At 44.5% G+C, this 14,500-nt stretch overlaps 1 protein-coding gene across 8 annotated transcripts in view; it reads left to right on the top strand.

The window, feature by feature from the left end:
- SMARCA4 (SWI/SNF related, matrix associated, actin dependent regulator of chromatin, subfamily a, member 4) overlaps nt 1-14,500 on the top strand; it is an 87,257-nt gene that overhangs the window by 31,918 nt on the left and 40,839 nt on the right. For all 8 annotated transcript variants that reach the window (XM_058525676.1, XM_058525675.1, XM_058525674.1 and 5 more), the window contains exons 12-16: nt 643-773; nt 948-1,005; nt 10,372-10,493; nt 11,751-11,901; nt 13,351-13,514. In XM_058525676.1, coding sequence (XP_058381659.1) covers nt 643-773; nt 948-1,005; nt 10,372-10,493; nt 11,751-11,901; nt 13,351-13,514 — 626 coding nt within the window. The remainder of the gene's footprint in view (nt 1-642; nt 774-947; nt 1,006-10,371; nt 10,494-11,750; nt 11,902-13,350; nt 13,515-14,500) is intronic.

Below are 14,500 nucleotides of genomic sequence, written 5' to 3'. Positions count from 1 at the left end.
GGTTTTCTCCAGGAAGTTTGAAGGGGGAAATGTTTATCTGAAGTTGGTATCTCAAAATGAGAAATTGAGGAATTCCATATTCATTGCTAAGAGCAAGTTAGCTGTCTTATTTTTAAAACATTCCAACTAGTTATTTTTCAAAAAAGAACGAGGACCTTTCATGAAGTCAACAAACACAGTATAAAGGGAAAAAATGAAAGGCCAGAGGAGTGCGAATAGCATAGTCAATTGTGTAAAAAAAGGGAGAAACTGGTCCTTGTTTCTTTGTGGGGAATTGATCTGGAAGGAGGCACGAGAAACGGATGCTGGTGGGCGCCTGTGAGAGAGAGACTGTCATGCTGGGGGACGGGGTGGGGAGAGTCCACATTCTATGTTGTTTTGAACTTCGTGAGTATATTACCTCTTTGAAAATGAAAACGTGTCGGTTACCTCGAAGAAACAGCTGTCATCAATGAGTTGTGTATCTTTACTGAATTATTAATATGCAGTTAACCATTTTCACAACCACATTGGTGTGCCGTTTTGTTCGTGTGGAGTTGGGCGGGCACTTCCCTAGTTGGCCGTGGTGAGCTCTGTTCTTTTCTGGAGGCCCGAGGTGTGGAGACCCCGGAACCTCAAGTCACACATGTGACTCTTTTTCAGCCTCTGGACGAGACCAGCCAGATGAGTGACTTGCCCGTGAAAGTCATCCACGTGGAGAGTGGGAAGATCCTCACGGGCACCGACGCCCCCAAAGCAGGGCAGCTGGAGGCCTGGCTCGAGATGAACCCGGGGTGAGTTGGGCCTCGTGCTCCAGACGCAGCTGGGGTCCTGAGTCGGCCTCGTTCCAGGGGAGCTGGCAGCCGGGGGTGATTTTGCTTGCGTTTAGAAACAGGCCAGTTTGCTAGGGAAAGTGAATCATGCCGGTTCTGGGGAGATTTATAGTAAAACACTAGCATCTTTTCTAGGTATGAAGTAGCTCCAAGATCTGACAGTGAAGAGAGTGGCTCAGAAGAAGAGGAGGAGGTAAGAGTCCGTTTCTTGGCCTTCGAGGCCCTCTGTGCTCTGTAGTGGTGACCTACACCCCTCGTGTGTCTGTTGCCCCTGTGCGAGCCGTGACCCTCCCCTCTCTGGCTGAGCATCATGTGGGGCAGGGACGGGCCAGGGGAGCCAAGGCCCCAGTCCTGGCTGGAAGTTGGTGCTTTAGAGCTTGGTAGCCTCTAGCCACATGTGACTGTTTCCATTTTAAATTCAGTTAATCAAATTAAATAGACTTAAAACTTAAGTCCTCAGTCATACTGGCTACATTTCAAGTGCTCAGCAGCTGTCCCCTGCAAAAAATTGGTATGAAGTTGGGAACATTAGATCATGTACATATCTTCCCATTATGATCTACTCTTTGGAAACATTATAAATGGTCACATTTACTGTGCGTATTTTGTAAATCGTGTGATTCTGCCACGTTAAGCTGATTGCTGGTTCGTCCCTGGTTGACAAGCTCTGATGCAGAGCCTCGGTCCTCCGTCTGTCCTGGATGGCCTCCTTGGGCGAGATAACTCACAGCGGGTCCGGCGTGCTGCGTCAATGCCTGGGGCTGTTCCTTTCACAGTTAGCATGCTGAAGGGTGTTCGCCTTCCCTCTGCCTTCAGCCGTCGCGAGAGGGTCTTAAAAGGCTTTTAAGTGCCCTAAAAACCTTTGCTGCCTCCATACCTTTTTAAAAAGGAAATAATAATGGGCATTTCTTTGCTATTAAAATCGCATGTGTTTTCAGGGGTTACTGACCATTTAGATTTAGATTTCTTCTGTGAATGGTTTGCTTCATTTGCCCGTTTCTAATCAGTTGTGTTTTTTAACTAAATTTTTTTTTTTTTTTTTTTTTTGGTGAAGGAGAATTGCCCTGACCTAACACCTGTTGCCAGTCTTCCTCTCCTTGCTTGAGGAAGATTGGTCCTGAGCTAACATCTGTGCTGGTCTTCCTCTATTTTGTATGCAGCATGGCTTGATGAGTGGTGTAGGTCCGCACCCAGGATCCGAACCTGTGAACCCAGGTCGCCAAAGCGGAGCGCACCAAACCTAACCACTACGCCACTGGTCTGGCCCCTTAACTGAATTTTTAAGTGCTCTTTATGTATTTACCCCAGCCTGCAATCAGCTTAGTGTTCACCTGTATCTTTTTCTTGGTTTCTCCTGTTTTCACTCCTGTCACTACCACTTCAGATCATCTGGAATTTATTTGGTGTTGGGCATGGAATGTAGTGCTAACTGCTCCCCTCTGCCCCGCCCATAGTACTAAGTGAATTGGCAGACCGATTAGTGCATCCTTGCCCCATTGACGTGTGATATGTTTTAAACTTGATGTATTCGGGTTTTATATCTACTGGAGTCTTTTTTAGGGCTACCTGTTCAGTTTCTTCTAACATTCTAATGATTCTTAGACCAATAACATTTTGTTGTATTTTTTTAACAGCTTTATGGAGGTATAATTTACATACTTAAAATGCACCCTTAGTTAAGGGTGCAATTCAGTAATTTTTTAGTGAATTTATGGCATTGTATGATCATCACCACACCAGCTTTAGAACATTTGTCACCCCAAAAAGCTCCCTCCTGCCTGTTTACAGTTTGTTCCTGCCCTCTCCTCCAGGACACCACTGATCTGCTTTCTGTCTCTATTGATTTGCCTTTTCCGGATATTTCATATAAATGGAGTCATACAACATTAGTGTTTTGTGTCTGGCTTCTATCACTTAGCCTGTTTTTGAGGTCCATCCGTGTTGTTCTCTGTACCAAGAGTTTGTTCTTTATATTCCTGAGTTGTTTTCCGCCGTATGGATGAACCACGGTTTATGTTTATGCTTTCACTAACTGATGGGCATTTGTGGTGTTTCCATTTTTTGGTTTTATGAATAATGTTGCTGTGAACATTCCTATACGTGTCTTCATATGGATGTATGTTTTCGTTTCTCTTGGGTAGATACCCAGGAATGGAATTACCGGGTCATATGGTAAGTTTAACTTTTCAGAGAACTGCCAAACTGTTTTCCAAAGTGTAGTGGTACCATTTCACGGGTTCCAGTTTCTCCATATCCTCATCAGCACTTGGTGGTATCCATCCTTTTGATTATAGCCGTCCTAGTGGGTGTGTAGTGATATCTCATTATGGTTTTAACTTATATTTTCCTAGTAAATAATGATGTTGAGCATCTTTTCGTATGCTTATGCACCGTTCATATATCTTGTTTGGTGAAAGTTTATTCAAGCCTTTTGCCCATTTTTAATTGGGTTGTTTGTCATCTCATTATTAAGTTGTAAGGATTCTTTATATATTCTTAATACGTGTCCCTGATCAGATACAAAATTTGCGAATATCTTCTCTCAGTCTGCTTGCCTTTTTTTCTCAGCAGTGTCTTTTGAAATGCAAAAGTTTTTTGACAAAATCCAGTTTATCAATTTTTTTCTTTTATTAATTATGCTTTTTGTGTTATATCTAAGAACTCTTTGCCTAACCCATAGTCACAAAAATTTTTCTCCTATGTTTTCTTCTAGAAGTTTTATAGTTTAAACTCTTACATTTAAGGTCATAATTGAGTTGATATCTGTGTAAGGTCTGAGTTATGGGTGTAAGTTTATTTTTTTGCATATGAATATCCTCTTTACCTAACACCATTTGAAAGAAAGACTATTCTTTTCTGAATAGTCTTGGCACTTTTGTGGGAAATCAGGTGACCGTAAATATAAGGCTTTGTTTCTAACGCAGTTCTGTTCTACTGATCAGTATGGCTATCTTGATTATTGTAGCTTATAATAAATTTTGAAATCAGGTTAGTCCTCCAACCATGCTGCTTTATTGGCTATTCTAGATCCTTTCCGTTACTATATACATTTTAGGGTCAGCTCAGCAGTTACTACAAAAAGAATTTTACTGAGGTTGTGTTAAATCTATAGATCAGTTTGGGGAGAATTGCATCTTAACTATATTTAGTTTTCCAACCCGTGAACATGGAATGTCTCTCCATTTATTTTCATTGTCTTTAATTTCTCTTAGCAGTGTTTTGTAGTTTTCAGTATAGAGTTTTTACACTTCTTTTGTTAAATTTATTCTTAAATATTTTATTCTTTTTGATACTATTATCAAAAAGATAATTTTCTTAATTTTATTTTTGGGTATTTTGTTGCCATTATGTGGGAATACAATTTTTCTCATATTGACTTTTTAAAATACTGATGTCGTGTCTTGTGAACTTGGGTTAGTTCTGATAGGTTTTTGCGGGGGGTTGTTTAATGGATTCTTTAGGATTTGCACATACAGGATGATGTCATATGTAAATAACCACAGTTTTACTACTTCCTTTCCTGTCTGTGTCCCTTTAATTTCTTTTTCTTGCCGTATTGCACTGGCTAGATCCTCCAGTACAATGTTGAATAGAAGTGTCAAGAGCAGACATCCTTGTCTTTCTTTCTTTTGCTTCCTTCCTTCCATCCTCGTTCCCTCCCTCCTTTCCCCCCCTCCATTCGCCCAGAGCTAACATCTGTGCCAGTCTTCCTCTGTTTTGTATGTGGTTCACTGCCAGAGCATGGCTGCCAATGAATGGTGCAGGTCTGTGCCTGGGAACTGAACCCGGGCCGCCAAAGCAGAGTGCGCCCAACTTAACCACTAGGCCATGGGGCCAGCCCCTGATTTTTTAAAAAATTGATATTGTGTCTTGTGAACTTGCTAAACTTATATTGTTAGTTCTGATGTTTTTTGTTTGTTTGTTTTTGGTAGATTCCGTAGGATTTTCACAGAGAGGATCGTTTCATCTATAAATAACCACAGTTTTACTGCTTCCTCTCCTGTCTGTGTGCCTTTAATTTCTTTTTCTTACCTTATTTTACTGGCTAGATCTTCTGGTACAATGTTGAATAGAAGTGTCGAGAGCAGATAGTCTTGCCTTTTTTTTTTTTTTTTTGTGAGGACCATCAGCCCTGAGCTAACATCCATGCAAATCCTCCTCTTTTTGCTGAGGAAGACTGGCCGTGGGCTAACATCCGTGCCCATCTTCCTCCACTTTATATGGGATGCCGCCACAGCATGGCCTGACAAGTGGTGTGTTGGCGCACGCCTGGGATCTGAACCTGGGCTGCCAGCAGCGGAGTGCGCGCACTTAACCTCTATGCCATGGGGCCGGCCCCTATTCTTGCCTTTCTGATCTTAGGGTAATGCATTTAATCTGTCACTGTTGTTTGGTGTTAGTTGTAGCTTTTTGTAGATGCTCATTGTCAGGTTGAGTAAATGCTCTTCTATTCCTAGTTTTTTGGGAATTTTTATCATGAATGGGCTAGATTTTGTCTCATATGTTTTCTGTCTATTAAGTTGATCATATGGTTTTTGTCATTTATCTATTAATAGTTTTTATTACATTAATTAATTTTTGGATATGCAACCTTGCATTCCTGGGATAGGTCCTACTTTGTCATAGTGTATAATTTTTTCTGTATATCATTGTGTTGCTAACATTTTGTTGAAGACTTTTAGATCTGTATTCATGAGGGATACTGGTCTCTAGTTTTCTTTTCTTGTAATGTCTTTGGCTTTGATATTAGGTTAACATGAGCCTCGTAGAATGGATTAGGAAAAGTTCTCTCCTCTGTTCTCTGGAAGAGTTTGTGAGAGATTGGTATTAATCTTAAAATATTTGATAGAATGCAACAGTGAAGGCATCTGGGCCTGGCCTTTTCATTGTGAGAAGATTTTTAATTATTAATTCAATTAGCTGTTACCAGTTTTACTCAGATTTTACTATTTCTTCTTGAGTCAGTTTTAGTAATTTGTGTCTTTCTAGGAATTTGTCCATTTCGTCTTAGTTATTTGTTGGTATAAAGTTATTTATAGTAGTTTCTTATTATCATATTTCTATGGGGTTGGTAGTGATATCACGTAAATTGCTCATTTTGGTAATTTACTAATTTGTTTTTTGTAAGTCAATCTAAGCTTGAGTTATTGATTGGAAACCTTTTTTTCTCCCCTGATGTAGATGTTTAAAGCTATAAATTTTCTTCTAAGCACTGCTTAAGCTGCAACCCATACATTTTGATATGTTGTTTTTGTTTTCATTCCGTTCAAAATATTTTTAAATTTCCCTTATGATTTTTTTTTTTTTTTTTTTGACCCTTGGGTCATTTAGAATTGTGTGGTTAAATTTTAAGGATTTGAGAATTTCCCAGATTTTTTTCCTGCTTTTGATTTCTAATTTAATTCTCATGTTGTATAAGATGATTCTTTGTATGATTTTAATTCTTTTAAATTTATTGAGACTCATATTATGGCTTAGCATCCTGGAGATGTTTCATGTTTATTTATTTATTTTTTCTCATGAGGAAGATCAGCCCTGAGCTAATAACATCCATGCCAACCCTCCTCTTTTTGCTGAGGAAGACTAGCTCTGAGCTAACATCTATTGCCAGTCCTCCTCCTTTTTTTCCCCAAAGCCCCAGTAGATAGTTGTATGTCATAGTTGCACATCCTTCTACTTGCTGTATGTGGGATGCGGCCTCAGCATGGCTGGAGAAGCGGTGCGTCGGTGTGTGCCTGGGATCTGAACCCGGGCCGCCAGTAGCGGAGCACGCACACTTAACCGCTAAGCCACGGGGCTGGCCCCTCATGTTTGCTTTTAAAGAATTCTGCAGTCTTTGGGTGGAGTGTTCTATATATGGTAGCTAAGTTGAGTTGGTGGATAGAGTTGTTCAAGTCATGTGTATCCTTCCTGATTTTTGTCTAGTTGTTCTATCAGTTGTTGAGAGTGAATTAGTAAAGTCTCCCAACTATTTTTGCTGAATTGTCAATTTTTGGTTCATGTATTTGAATGCTCTGTTGATAGATATACTTAGTTGTTATATCTTCCTGATGTATTTAATACTTTATTAAATATCTGTCATTGTCTCTAGTAATATTTCTTGTGTTAAAGTCTGTTTCATCTGATATTAGTGTAGTCACTCTGGCTTTCTAATGGTTCTGTTTTTTCACTTTAAACCTATCTGTTCACTTGCATCTGAAATAGCAAATAACTAGATCTTACTTCTTTATCTAGTGTGACAGTGTCTGCCTTTGGTTGAGATAGTTCTTTTCTTTGTCTGTTTTGGTTCCTCTCTTCCTCCTTTGCTGCATTTTTTTGAGTTAAGTATTTTTTATTGTATCATTTTATTTCTTCTGTAGGTTTTTATTTTTATTATACTTTTTTAGTTTTTTTTTATGGTTTCTCTGGGGATTACAATACACATCTTAATTTATCACAGCATCCTTGAGATTAAGGCCAACTCTGTTCCGGTAAAATATACAAATTTTGCTCCAATGCAGTTCCATTTGCTCCCCTTTCTTTGTGCTGTTATTGTTATATATATCACGTCTATGTGTGTCATAAACCCAACAATACAGTCTTATAATTAATAATTTATACAATCTAATGACTTCTAAAGAAGTTAGTAGAGAAGAAATAAGGGAAAGTCGGTTTATCGAGTCTCTTATATTGATCCATGTATTTACCATTTCTCGTGCTCTTTATTTCTCCTCCTGGATTTGAGTTACTGTCTGCTATCCTTTCCTTTCAGCTTGAAAGACTTCTTTCAGCATTTGTTGTAAGGCATATCTGGTAGCAGCAAATTCGCTGTCGTTTAGCTGAAAATATATCCCTTTAGCCTTCATCTTGGGAGCATAGTTTAGTTGGACATAGAATTCTTTGTTGGCAGCCTTTTTGCTTTTGAGTGTGTCATTCTGCTACTTTCTGGCCTTTTGTTTCATGAGGATTTAAACACTGATTGTATTGGTGTTCCTCTGTACTTGGTGATTCGTTTTTCTCTTTCTTGCTTTCCAGATTTCTTTTTTTGGCTGAGGAAGGTTGTTCCTGAGCTAACATCTGTGCCCATCTTCCTCTATTTTGTTTTTTTTTTATTTTTTTGGTGAGGGAAATCAGCCCTGAGCTAACATCTGTGCTAATCCTCCTCTTTTTTGCTGAGGAAGACCGGCTCTGAGCTAACATCTATTGCCAATCTTCCTCCTTTTTTTCTTCCCCAAAGCCCCAGTAGATAGTTATATGTCATAGTTGCACATCCCTCTAGTTGCTGTATGTGGGATGCGGCCTCAGCATGGCCGGAGAAGCGGTGCATCAGTGTGCGCCCAGAATCCAAACCCGGGCTGCCAGTAGCAGAGCGTGTGCACTTAACCACTAAGCCACGGGGCCGACCCAGTCTTCCTCTATTTTGTATGTGGGTCGCTGCCACAGCATGGCTGCTGCCGAGTGGTGTGGGTCCACGACCAGGAACCGAACCTGGGCTGCCGAACTGGAGCGTGCTGAACTTAACCACTAGGCTGTGGGGCCAGCCCCATTGCTGTCGATATTTCCTGTTTGTCTTTGGCTTTGAGCAGTTGGCTGTGACTCTCTCTTTGTATTTATTCTCAGTGCTTGTTCAGTTTCTTGGCTGGGTCGTTTCATGTTTTTCATCAAATTTGGGAAGTTTATCATTTCAGTCTTCTATTGAGATTCTGTGTTTGTTGATTCAGTGTGTTTAAACATGGTTACCTTTAGTTCTTGGAACATACTTACAATAGCTTTGAACATATTTACAATAATAGTTGCTTTGAAGATTGTATGCAAAGTCCAGCATCTGGGAACAGAGACAGGTTCAGCTGCTTTTCCCCTGAGTACATATCACACTCTCTTCCTCTCTTGCTTGTCTTGTCACGTTTAGTGGAAGCCTATTTTAGCCACTCTGGATTCTGACTCCCCCCGGGGGGGTTGTTTTGGTGGTGGTGTGTGTGTGTCTGACAATTTACCTGGGCTAACGGTGTGCAGTTGTACCCCTGTGGTGTGGGCTGCCTTTGATTTCTCTGCTTGATTTATTTTTTTGTTTTATTCTTGTTTTTGTTTTTAATCTTGGCTCTCTAGGTATGGGCCGTGTTTCTTTGTAACTTAATAGTCATCCAGCGAGTGGGCAGAGATTGTGCTCAAGCACCTTGAGCCAGTAAGGCTTTGTCTGCTGCCGATGGGTCAGTGTGTATGATTCCAAGTTTGGCAGTTTTCAAGTCCGCCCTGGCTTTTACCTTCTGCTGCGCTCTGTCTCATTTGCTCTGCACGTGTACGCAGCCTCAGCCACTAGCATGATGTCCCCACCCACCGCTGAGACCCTCACCTCCACTGACAGTCCCTCTGGCCTGGGCATCGCCCACAGCTACGAAATGACTGAGTTCCCCTCAGCCTCAGCTGCCAGTCCTCACAGCCCGCCCTCCCTGGCAGAACCTTCATGATGCAGCTGGGGGGCAGGAGAGATGGAAGCCCCCCAAGGATAGTGGGAGCTATCCACTCCCACTCTTGATACCTGAAGTTCGGCAGTTTTTTAAGCATTAATGCTTCTCAGGCTCCTAGAGCTGTGAAATGGTTGCTTTTGCTAATTTTGCCCAGCTTTAAAGTCAATTTTTGAGGAGAGAATTTGCTGACCTCCTCACCTGGATTTAACCAGAAGTCCTGCCTCTATTGTAATCCCAGACATAGTAGTATCAGTTGGGTAAGTCTGTACCAGTTATATGTGGTTTTGCCCAAAATGTTTGTGCTGTTATCACCTGTTTGTTATTCCAAATGGTCTGTAAAATGATTTTGCATGCTTCCAGGGAAATCCCACTGGATTTTGGTTGGAATTATTTAGCAGATTTGTTACAGACACTTTTTTTTAGTTTTATAGCAGTTCCTTTATAGGTAAAGAAAATAATCCACTGGCATTTGTATGATTTGTGCTGGAATGCAAGGATGGTTTCATTCATGTGTATTTGGTCAATATGTCATGCAAAATCCCTTTATTATCTGCTCAGTAAATGCAGAAAAATCCTTTTAATGAAATATAACACTCATCCTTAATTTACAAGTTTATAGAAAACCTCTTAGTGAACTAGGATGCCTGTTATCACCAATATTATTTGACATGTTTTAGACGTTTTAGCCATGTCAGTAAAACCAGAAGTAAATCAAGAGCAACAAATATTGAAAATTGGCTGTAAACCATTTAATACTTAGAAAAGTCCAAGAGAATCAAATGAAAAACTGCTTAAGGAGATTGGGCCAAGAATAAATGTGTAGTAATTCTGTGATGGGTGCAGGGGGCATAAGGAACCTACCAATAGCAACAAAAGTACAAAATACCCTGAGATGGCCTTAAAAAGAAGCGTCTGGACTCTGTGCTAGGAAAACTAAAAATAATACACTGAGCAATTAAAAGAAGATGCAAAGAAGAGTCATGACTCCTTCTAGGATAGGAAGAGGATGTGAGGGTTGTAAAAACATCACTTGTTTCCAAAAGTATATTCTCCCCCGGGAGCCCTGTGCCCGTCCCTGTGGGTGACCTGAGGTGATGGGACTCGTCTCTTGGTAGGAGGAGGAGGAGGAGCAGCCCCAGCCAGCACAGCCTCCCGCCCTGCCCGTGGAGGAGAAGAAGAAGATTCCAGATCCAGACAGCGACGACGTCTCTGAGGTGGATGCCCGGCACATCATTGAGTAAGCCGTCCCTCACAGCCTCCTGCACGGCACGGAGGGCCCCTTAGGATCCCAGCCTCTCCCTGGACGCACTCCCCACCTCCCAGCCGGTAGTCAGTGTGGGACCAGAAACAGACCAAACTGATTTACTTCAAATGTCATGGATTTTTTTTAGGGATTTAGTAATATTCCATCCATTCACATGGTTCATCTTGGGCTTAAGAGGTAGTTGGGTATACAGTAAGAGGCCGCCTCACTTGGTTTCCCAGCCTCCCACCCCGTTCCCTCCTGGGAGGAAGCTGTGTCCAGCATCGTGTCTTCCAGAAATATCCTGTGCATCAATAGGCATAACGTGAATCTGTTTTTCTTTTCATCCACACACGTTTATCCCGGCACACTGCTCTGCCCTTGCTCTTTTTACCACACGCTCTCTCGGAGGCGATCCTATGTCACCGTGTCAGGAGAACATCATCACTCATGCGTGTCTGGCAGCGTGGCATTGCCTGTTACACCCTCATTTATGTGGCCTGTCCCTGGGGGCAGGCATTTAGGTTATTTTTCATCTTTTGCTCTTGTGAGCACAGTTACAATTAACATACTAATTTCATCATTCCTGATGGTACGGAGTTAATGGATACTCTAAAGTAGAGGATTGAGGGTATTCTATAAGCTGTAGGTGTGAAGGCAGCCACTGGAACAAACGCAATCCTTTGGATTCATCAGAAGAAATACATATGATAAACCCCACTAAGCTAAGAAAACACAGCTCGCTGTGAAAGAATTGTGAGAAGATACAGAAACAGAAAGCACAACACAGCATAAAACAATACGGCAGAAGTGGACCACACGTATCTGTCACATTAATAAATGTCAGTGGTTAAAGTCATCTCTTTTAAACAATTCCTATTTGGATCACAAAACAGCCAAAGTAGAAATGGTTCTGGTTTTGTGTGAGGCTGTGCAGTGTGTGTTTTCCCTTTGGGCTTCTGAACTCTCGGGAGAGGGAATGGGCCGTATGACCAGCCTCTGGCTGCGAGTAGCACTCTTCCTGTGAGTGACAGTGACGTGACTTCTGTTCTGGGAGGTGGGGCAGGGACCCACGGCACCCGGGAGTCCAGCCTTGGCTTAGTGTCTGCTGCCGCGCCCGTCCTCACTGTCCTCTGACGGCTCAGGTCAGAGGTCGTCAGGCAGAAAGGGCCGCTCCACAGAGCCTTGTGGCAGAAACACACTGTCACAAACAGGAGTGTGTCCTCACACGGCCCTGCTCTCTGCTTCCAGGAATGCCAAGCAGGATGTTGATGACGAGTATGGCGTGTCCCAGGCCCTCGCTCGCGGCCTGCAGTCCTATTACGCGGTAGCCCACGCCGTCACCGAGAGAGTGGACAAGCAGTCAGCGCTCATGGTCAACGGCGTCCTCAAACAGTACCAGGTGAGGCCGGAGGGGCCGCGTCCGCGTGGCAGTCTCGACACAGGGGCTCCCAGGTTGGGGGTGGCTGTGGAAGTCAGGCAGACCCCAGTTCCCATTCCGCTCTGTCTTTGGGCAGCTCGCTCTTCCCCTCTGAGCCTCAGTTTCCCCATCCGTAAGGCAGAGACATGATCTGTTAGGTTAGCCACCAGGAGGAACTGACACTGCAGGAAATCAGCATCTGCTGGGCGCTTGATACGTGCCAGGCAGACCAGGAGTGCTTTATAGGCTGTTAGCCTCTGAATCCCCAGACAGCTCTGAAGTAGGCACCATCGTCTTCTATGGGGTGGGGGGGGAGGCAACTGAAGAACAGAGAGGTGCAGTGATTCCTTAAAATCACACAGCTCGGGAGTGGGCACCCCAGAACAGGCCCCAGGTGTGGACGCACACGTGCTCGTTCATGTTCCCTGGAGCTCTGTGCAGTGTGAGGCCGCCAGGGGCGAGAGCTTAGATGTCGGGAGCCGGCAGCCCTGGACTCAGCCCTTTCTTCTGGGAAATGGGGCCGCAGCTTTTGTGAGGCTGAAATGATGGTGGCTTTAAAGCTCCTTGTCAGGGCCTGGCCTAGAACAGCCAAGAAACAGAGCTGCTCGTAGTAGAAATGTCTTTTGCTGTGGCCCCTGCCCCCGTCCCAAGCTCATCTCTAAGTTCCCAAGAGGCAGCTGGTATATCTCCAGCCAAAAACCATGTCTCCCTGGTTTCCCTTTGGCTGTGACCCCTGTACCATAACTTTCCTTGAAAGAACTCTCAGAACCTCCATATTGATACCAGGTTCCAAAGAGGTGAATCCAGTGACCAGTGGAAATTTCCAGAGGCCAGTGTGAGCAAAGGAATCGGAACTTGGCCAGAACTTACTTCCTTAATCTGTTGCGAAAATCCCCAAATTTTCCCTCCTAATGTCGTATTCAATTTGAAAACAATCGTCTCTCTAATTTCCTGTATTCCTGACAGCTTGCAGGCTTTGGAAAGCTCTCTGTGAATCTTGAAATGATTTTATAGGCAGTTGTTGCTCGTGTGGTGGGTTCATCACTAGGTTCTCCTGAAGCCTAATGCTCTCCTGAGTCTGTGTCACGTGGTGTGGCAGCTTTGTCCCAGTGTGCTGCGTGGCTTGGTGTCAGGCGGACAGACATTGTAACAGTTAGAAACTTAGCTGTTCAAATGTGCACCCGAGAAAGAAATTTTATATACGTGTATTATTAGCACAGCAACCCTGCGATTTCGCAGGAGTGGTAGCTGAGGAGGAGGCTAAGTAAAAAGGCAGCGGGCTGATTCAGAGCCAGATGCCTAACAGAGATGACCGCGGGCAGTGCGTGACTAGGGCAGAACTTGTGTCTGGTTTTGCTGAGTCTCTGAAGCACGGGGAACGCTCTGGAATCAACTGGGCTTTATTCCTGGCCGCTGGGCCCTCTCTTGCAGATCAAAGGCTTGGAGTGGCTGGTGTCTCTGTACAACAACAACCTGAATGGCATCCTGGCCGACGAGATGGGCCTGGGCAAGACCATCCAGACCATCGCCCTCATCACGTACCTCATGGAGCACAAGCGCATCAACGGGCCCTTTCTCATCATAGTCCCTCTCTCGTAAGTGTGTCCAGCGGGAAGGGAGGCCCCTCTGCCCAGGCTTCGCCCTGACGCTTGCGTATCAGAGCGCCACAGCCTGGGTGGCTTCGGAACAGGCGGCGTTTTCCTGGAGGCCACAGTCCGAGGACAAGGTGTCAGCGGGGTTGGGTTCCTCCTGAGGCCTGTCTCCTCGCCCTGCGGACGGCCGCCTTCTCCCTGTGTCTTCACATCCACTTCCCTCTGTGCGTGGCTGTGTCCAAATTTACTCTCCTTGTGCGGACCCAGTCATAGTGGATCAGGGCCCACCCTACTGACCTCTCTTGAACTTCATTCTCTCGTTAAAGTCCCTGTCTCCAAACACAGTCGTGTTCTGAGATCCCGGGGCGGAAGACTTCCCACATGTGAATCCGAGGGGGACACAACTCAGTCTGTAACAGCTTGCCCCTGGTTTCAAGGGGCAGGACGGGAAAAGGGGGGTGATGGAGTGCCCGTCCATCACCCCTACCGGGGCAGTTCTTGCAGGATGTCCTTGGGCTTCTCTTCAGGCCCCACAGCCAGCACATTCCACACGAGGTTGGTGCAGGAGCAGACAGCCTCCCGCTAGAAGAATGGAGTGGAGCTGTTTGCGCAAATGCTGTTTCTGCTCTCCACTGGGGATGCTGAGCACTGTTAGTCACACCCCAGCCTGGCCTAGACCACACAGGCGCTCAGGTGTGCCGGGATCTGGGTGCCAAACAGCGTCCTGAGCAGCCTGTCTCACTCGCAACCTCCTGGCACCGCTGGCCTCTTCCTCGCTGCAGGCCAGCCTCCGGGGGCCAAGATTCCCCAGGCCACTCTGGACATCCCCCCTTCCAGCTCAGCACATGCCTCACAACGGTTCACCTGCCCCAGGGTTTTTTGAGAAGCCCCGGGCTGGCTCTCATTGAGCTAGCTCAGGTCTCATGTAGGCACCAAACCAGTCACAGGCCTGGGGAATGGTCTGCTCTGATGGGGCCAGGCCTCTGAGT

This window comes from Diceros bicornis, chromosome 30 (genome assembly GCF_020826845.1).
Source record: "Diceros bicornis minor isolate mBicDic1 chromosome 30, mDicBic1.mat.cur, whole genome shotgun sequence".
NCBI classification, from domain to species: Eukaryota; Metazoa; Chordata; class Mammalia; order Perissodactyla; family Rhinocerotidae; genus Diceros; species Diceros bicornis.
This window is presented reverse-complemented; position numbering and strand designations above follow the sequence as displayed.